The 7,505-nt window shown below is 50.1% G+C and overlaps 1 protein-coding gene across 1 annotated transcript in view; it reads left to right on the forward strand.

The window, feature by feature from the left end:
- The window catches only part of LOC124615715 (F-box/LRR-repeat protein 14), a 52,277-nt gene extending 46,783 nt beyond the window's left edge, over nt 1–5,494 (forward strand). The window contains exon 2 of the mRNA XM_047143779.1: nt 3,358–5,494. Coding sequence (XP_046999735.1) covers nt 3,358–3,912 — 555 coding nt within the window. The 3' untranslated portion in view covers nt 3,913–5,494. The remainder of the gene's footprint in view (nt 1–3,357) is intronic.
- The last annotated feature ends 2,011 nt before the right edge of the window (nt 5,495–7,505 follow it).

Below are 7,505 nucleotides of genomic sequence, written 5' to 3' on the forward strand. Positions count from 1 at the left end.
TGTTACGGACTTTTCAAAATGTATCTTCTGCGCCAGAGCGGGGACGAAATTGACACTCATCAATGCCCTTGGCGATTTACCTTTAATGAGCATCAGCTGGCGTTCTGAGGTATTTTTTTTTTTTTTAGTATGTATTGTTTCGTCTCCTAATGATAGAAACGTAATGCCAGGCTGTGAAGGCGTTGTTACTTACGCTTTAACAAGCACGGAAAGTCGAATTGTTGTACGAAACTCCTCAGAGATGGTGTTATGAAACCACAAGAGTTGTACTGTGTGCGTTAGATTGCACCAAGGCCCACAACATGTGCAGTTGAAGTCGTTATTATGACAGCGATCATGACCGTGGCCGTAGGCAACGATCGCATGACGTCATTCCTAGGCAACGATCGCATGATGTCATTCCTAGGCAACGATCGCATGATGTCATTCCTAGGCAACGATCGCATGATGTCAGTTGTGCGGTTGAATATGCACTTTCAGCTTTGCTGAGCTTGCGTAAACTGGAAAAATCCACTACGATCCCCGCGCCGTGAGAAGTCCGCTGTCTGAGGGGCTAGGGCTACTGAGGAGAGCGCCCTGTGCGTTGCGCAACACGAGTAGCGAAGTCCTAGCGGCAAACATCGGCCGCCTCATTGTTTGTGACGGAAGTGAGCCAGTGTTGACAGTTTCGAGGTCATGTAATGTGACATTCCTAGCATCGGCCGCGACGTCTGGTGGCCTGGGGATAGTACCCCTGTATAGCCTCTGGGGATGTTTCTAGCATTAGCAGTGAAACATGCCTTGAATCACGGCTTCATCATCTTTGCATCCTTCCAGCGAGCTGGGTTGGGTGTTTATGAGCAATTTGCCTCTATCTTGATGTACTTCTTCTCTTGATATTGTTCCCCAGGTTTCGCCTCTACCCTGATCCAACCACCTTTTTTGGGTCGCCCTATTGGTCTTTCTCCATGCAGATTTTTATTCAAGAATTACTTTGACAAGCGGTTATTTCATCGTCTTCACGTGCCCAAAACATTTCAACTGCGCATTACACAGTCTCTCAGTCATTGACATATCCACTTACATCTCACCTCTGACGTCTTCAGTCCTTATTTGAACTCTTCTAGTCTTCTAAAAGTCTAAAGCAGTAATTGCATTTCTCATGCTTTTAACTTGCTCCAATATGCCTTCTAAATTACACAGCACTCCGAGCTGTAGGTCGAAATCGGCACTGGATATCTTTTAAACATGGCAACATGGCCTGTTAGGCTCTCACAGGAACTCCCTTCCAGAATGAGATTTTCACTCTGCAGCGGAGTGTGCGCTGATATGAAACTTCCTGGCAGATTAGAACTATGTGCCGGACCGAGACTCGAACTCGGGACCTTTGGCTTTCGCGGGCAAGTGCTCTACCATCTGAGCTAGCCAAGCACGACTGACGCCCCGTCCTCACATCTTCACTTCTGCCACTACATCGTCTCCTACCTTCCAAATTTTACAGAAGCTCTCCTTGCGAAACTTCTGTTAAGTTTGGAAGATAGGAGGCGATGTACTGGCAGAAGTAAAGCTGCGAGGACAGGGTAGCTCAGATGGTGCAGCACTTGCCCGCGAAACGGAAAGGTACCGAGTTCGAGTCTCGGTCCGGCACACAGTTTTAATCTGCTTGGAAGTTTCAGGAACTCCCTTGTCCCACACGTTTCTACACTTGACGAAAAAAAATTATTAGAGCGCTTTGTTACACTGTTCTGTACTGCATCCCAGCTTGAAGCTCATAAATCTGAAACGAAGAAGAATGCAGATACAGACCGTGAATGACTGTATTGTATGATTGTAGAAGAATGCAGATACAGACCGTGAATGACTGTATTGTATGATTGTATTATTCAGTGACTCAGTCAGTCGTAGTGTTGCCGAACAGAGCATTCAAAGGACTCGGCCATTATCGCTGCACAGTCTAGGATTTTTATGTCCTTTATCATTTCATTGGCAGCGGCCTTGCGACAGTGGATACACTGGTTCCCGTGAGATCACCGAAGTTAAGCGTTGTCGGGCGCGTTGCCGTTTTTCGAGGTGCACTCGGTCTCGTAATGCCAATTGAGGACCTACTCGACCGAATAGTAGCGGCTTCGGTAAAGAATACCATCATAACGACCGGGAGAGTGGTGTGCTGACCCCACGCCCCTCCTATCCGCATCCTCCACTGAGGATGACACGGCGGTCGGATGGTCCCGATAGGCCACTCGTGGCCTGATGACGGAATGCTTCTATCATTTCATTGGCAGCGGCCTTGCCGCAGTGGTAACACCTGTTCCCGTCAGATCACCGACGTTAAACACTGTCTGGCTCGGATGGGTGACCGTCCGGGTCTGCTGAGTGCTCTTGCAAGAGGGGTGCACTCAGCCCTTGTGAGGCCACTTTGCAGAGCTACTTGACCGAAAAGTAGCGACGCCAGTCACTAAAACAGACCGCTCAGGGGAGCAGTGTGCTGACCGCATGCCCCCTCCTTATCTGCATTCAGTGGCGCCTATCAGCAGTGGATGACACAGCGTTGGGTCAGTGCTATTGGGCCTTCCGAAGCCTCTTCGGATGGAGACAGTATCAGTTCTCTAATCTCCGGCAGTTTGCTTATGTGAAAAATGGCCGTGGTTCTGTGTTCCCGTTAGACTGCAGGTCCCAAGTAACAAGTGGTTATTCCATAAAAACAGGGGAGAACTGCCGGGTGTCAGTAACGTCCTGCCACGATATTTCGGCGCATAGTCTTCTGGGTGGTTAGCACACTGGACTCGCATTCGGGAGGACGACGGTTCAATCCCGTCTCCGGCCATCCTGATTTAGGTTTTCCGTGATTTCCCTAAATCGTTTCAGGCAAATGCCGGGATGGTTCCTTTGAAAGGGCACGGCCGATTTCCTTCCCAATCCTTCCCTAACCCGAGCTTGCGCTCCGTCTCTAATGACCTCGTTGTCGACGGGACGTTAAACACTAACCACCACCATAGTCTTCTGGCCATCTTCAGCTGAGTACCGCTGTAGTAGTACTATAGTAGCCGGATGTCAGTAACGTCCTGTCACGATATTTCGGCGCAGAGTCTTCTGGCCATCTTCACGTGAGTACCACTGTAGTACTACAGTGGTACCCACCTGAAGATGGGTAGAACGAAATATCGTGGCAGGACATTACTGACATCCGGCAGTTCTCCCGTGTTTTTATGGAACAATCAGTACGCCAGGAAAGCTTTAAACATCACAACAAGTGGTTAAGTTGGTTCCAAGGTCAATAGGGCCGCAATAGTAAAGCACGGCCGTGCTGTAACCAACTTTCGTGTCGGCGAGGACTTTGCCTTCAGCTTACTGACGGATGTGTTTCTGTTGTTTGTGCAGGACTGCCAGCGGCTGTCGGACGAGGCGCTCAAGCACGTGTCGACGGGCCTGACGACGCTCAAGAGCATCAACCTGAGCTTCTGCATCTCCATCACGGACAGCGGGCTCAAGCACCTGGCCAAGATGGCGTCGCTGCGCGAGCTCAACCTGCGCGCGTGCGACAACATCTCGGACGTGGGCATGGCCTACCTGGCGGAGGGCGGGTCGCGCGTCTCGCACCTCGACGTCAGCTTCTGCGACAAGATCGGCGACCAGGCGCTGGCGCACGTGTCTCAGGGGCTGTTCCACCTGCGCTCGCTGTCGCTGTCCGCGTGCCAGATCTCGGACGAGGGCGTGTGCCGCGTCGCCGAGACGCTGCACGACCTCGAGACGCTCAACATCGGCCAGTGCAACCGCATCACCGACAAGGGGCTCACCACCATCGCCGAGTCGCTGCGCCACCTGCGCTGCATCGACCTGTACGGCTGCACGCGCATCACCACGCAGGGCCTGGAGCGCATCATGCGGCTGCCGCAGCTGAGCACGCTCAACCTGGGCCTGTGGCACGTCAGGTGAGCCGCCGGCCCCGGTGACTGAGTCGACGCTCGACCAGACGACGCCCCCCCCCCCCCCCCCTCCCCCTACTCGTCGCCGTGCTGCTCGCTCACTAGTCCCGTGCCGTGACGCCCACTGGACACCGACGATCGCCCCGAGCCGAGCATCAACTGTCACGGACACATCCTGCCGCGTCGGTTGTCGAGGCTGCTGCTGCCCTGGTCAGTTACGAGTTGAAGCAGCAGGGCCGAGGACGATAAGGACATTGCCTCGGCTGACAATAGCACTTTTTTCCACGCTTGCTCGTATCTCGTCAAGTTATCAGCTCCCCACATTGTTGCAGGTGCAATAGACTGAGATTAGGATATATGTACATATAAAAATACATGGTGCTGTTCAAGGACTCAGTGCGGTTCTCTGTCAAATCACCAGCTCTAAATGTCATCAGTGTCACACACTGTCGATATACAGTAGTATATTAATACACTGCGACGCACCGTTTACTCTCTGCTAGCAAGCTTTCAGGTGACAGTCATCTACAGATTAGATCACCCTGTTGGGGCAGCTATTCCACAAGTATCAGACAGATATATTGTGTTTTGTGCACCGGCAGTTAAGGTGCTCGTACTGTGCCAGTTCTCCACCTTGCAACCGAGTCTCCTCCAACGTAATTCCTCAACAAGTGGACGTCGACAGACTAGTGTACGGGTCTGACATCTACAGCTACACAATGAATGGGCTACTGTGCCCTGTGCTGGTTCCGCATAACTGACTTGCCATTGTATGGAGCTTCGGTTGTTGGTGGTCAGCCACGCAGATGATTAATCGGCGCCTAACTGGATGAAGCATTTCCATGAACACCGACAATAAATTATTTCATCTTCGGTAGTTGCCGTCCCAGGGTTCAGCAACGGACGCTGCAGTGGTCCTCGAGCTGAGAGGAAGAATGAAAGCGCTAGTGAAGTTGTGAGAGGCATTTGCTGCCGGCCAGCATGCCGTAGTGTCGCAGAACTGGAGAGTTGCAGTGCACAGCGGGACTACTATAAAAACTGGAGAGGCTGACAGCGTACTGTGAACTCTTGTGTATTGACTTTCAGCTTTCGTAAAGTTGAGTGGTTGCTGCTATACACCGCCTTCTGGACACATCTCTGCCCAACAGCTCTTGCTCAAGAATTTTACTAGTGCTGCAATTATCTGCTACGCGTGTATTTCGTTCTTGGGCACTTGTACTTTTCACCTCACAAGGTTCATGGTGCAGTATGGTAAATAGTATGAATGAGTGCTAGTTTCATTCAAATGAGTGCAGAATACGTAAATCATTTCGTGATACTAAGCTGCTAATCTTCTTCAATGCCACCTGTGGATCACCAGAGATGTCGACTGTTCGAGATCCGTTCATCAGCAACACTGCAACGAAATTAGTTCGCGGTAGTTGTTCGCTGTACTTTGTTCCGTGGTGGGACACGACACTCGTAAGTTAAGCTGCTGACGGCGCAAGCGGGGCCCGTCGCGCCGGCTCAGAAATTACACGTGTGGAGCTTCCCACTTGGAAATGTAACCATATTGCCTTTTAATCAAAATTAAAATTATTGTATTAATTTTACCTCGTGAGTATGTTTGCATTTATTTAACTCCTAGTGTCATTTCTGTTATCAACCACATTATCTTCCTTTCATTTTCGTCAGTTCCTTTCTCTGCGTACAGTACAGCCACGCTTAACGAAAAATGTCTTCTCGGTTGCATATGAATCAGGTGTTACGTACATATAAAATTCCCCGTTCCACTTATTTATGAAAAAGGTGGGTTCTTCTTAAATTTTATGTTGACTTTTCCACCACACCAGACGATACACACGGTGTTCGTGGTCTGGCCTTTTCAGTGAAGGCAGTGTGTTTATTTGCATTGTTTAACTTGCCCATCTCTCCATATTCCAAGAATTTGTTTCGACTTTCAATACAGACTTCAAGAACGTTCCGAAAGCCGTGGAAATTGCACCCAACACCAGTATTAATTGTCGCCAGCGACTGGCTTCTTTGGCATACGGAAGGCGGTTACCTGCGCAGTTACTGAAATTCGTGTACTATCTGATAGCTGGAGCGACCTCTTACTCCTTCCTCGGAGTAGTACCTTAATCTAGATGTTAGTACAATCACTTGTTCTGTCCCAACGAATGGGCATTGTGCAACTGATCCACTTGTAAGCTCATGCAGTGAAGCACTGAGTTCGTACTTCGATTCAGTTGTCCTCACACGTGCTGCAGTTGCCTCAAACAGTCCGTCATTCGAAGCAAAGTCTGGAAAGTCAACAGAACTCATGCGGCATGCCTACATTCTGGAGGGCCTGTCATTGTTTGGTACATATTGTCACAGTTGGTGTCCAACCTAGTAGATTTAACAGTTGGGTTTGATGCCTCAGGCTACTGCATGTTGATCGGGTTGGTCGTCCACTTCTCCCTTCGTCTGGATGTCCATCAACATTGTCATCTGGTGGTTTTCGCACGTCAACTGCGAAAAGTTCGACTGGTCTCGGTTGTGGTAGATCCCACATGTTGCCCACATCTGGTCCAATTTTATAATGTAAGGTTGGAACTGGTAATCCTTCACAGAATTCGTGCGATGCTTGTGATACCATTCCCAAGAAACCTGTCGCTCCTTCAAACTCATCAGAAGACGGGAGACGCATCGGACGGAACTTGTGATGTGTCCCGTCTGGGTCTTGGAAGTTTCCGATGCCCCTCAGATTGCCAGCTGAGTGAAGCGGGTATTCTCTGCTACTGTCACCAGGTTCCTCTCTTCTTGCGCACTCCCATCGTGCTCGCGCATCGCGGCAAACCCTTACCCCAGAGGTGTATCATGTTGTAGTAGAAGTACATTCCTTTAGAGACGTGCCAGTTGAACTCCTTACCTGTGGCACAAAAACTGTCGCACATCACGGTGAACTCCTCCCCAGCGTCTTCCAGAAATCCCTCATCTCCTTCGATGACGAAAGCTTCTTGCCATAACGGGTTGTTGGTTAATGGTGAAGCTGTTTTGGAGAGATGTTGGGGTTTTGGTACTACGGACGGCAGCTGAGCTGTCGCCCCTCCAATCCTTGGTGTAGGTCTCGGTGGGTTGTTTCTCGCTGGCCTCGGCTGCTGGAGGTTCTTCTCGTGGGGGGCTCCCTGATGTCTACCTCCCTCTTGCACGCGTCCGCGCCCTCTACGTTGGCCTCGTCCTCCCTGACGGGGCGCACTTTGGCTGCTCCATCCTCCTTGATTCTCCATGGCTCTCCAGTCTTGCTCCCTGCACTTATTGCCGCTTTCGCGTAGCGATATATCCTCTGTGAGCGCAAACACTGTCAAGGGCTCTCAGAGAAATGTTCCGATCACTTGCTCTTTGTCAAAAAGTTTAGAAAACTTGTAACAGAATTAAAGTATTGTGTCAGTATTCTGACAAATAGTAAAGGATTTTGTATTGGTGCAGAGCCGTACTCAGAACACATTAAATGAATTGTGGAATGTTTCTAAGCACGTAACAGCCCTCCCTTGTTCTTCCTTTCACATGGAGTTACTTAGAGAAGTTGTGCGAATCTAAAGTGGAAAGTATCAGTAGGAAAAGGATTCCGGGACGGGCAAA

This window comes from Schistocerca americana, chromosome 5, assembly GCF_021461395.2.
Source record: "Schistocerca americana isolate TAMUIC-IGC-003095 chromosome 5, iqSchAmer2.1, whole genome shotgun sequence".
NCBI lineage: Eukaryota > Metazoa > Arthropoda > Insecta > Orthoptera > Acrididae > Schistocerca > Schistocerca americana.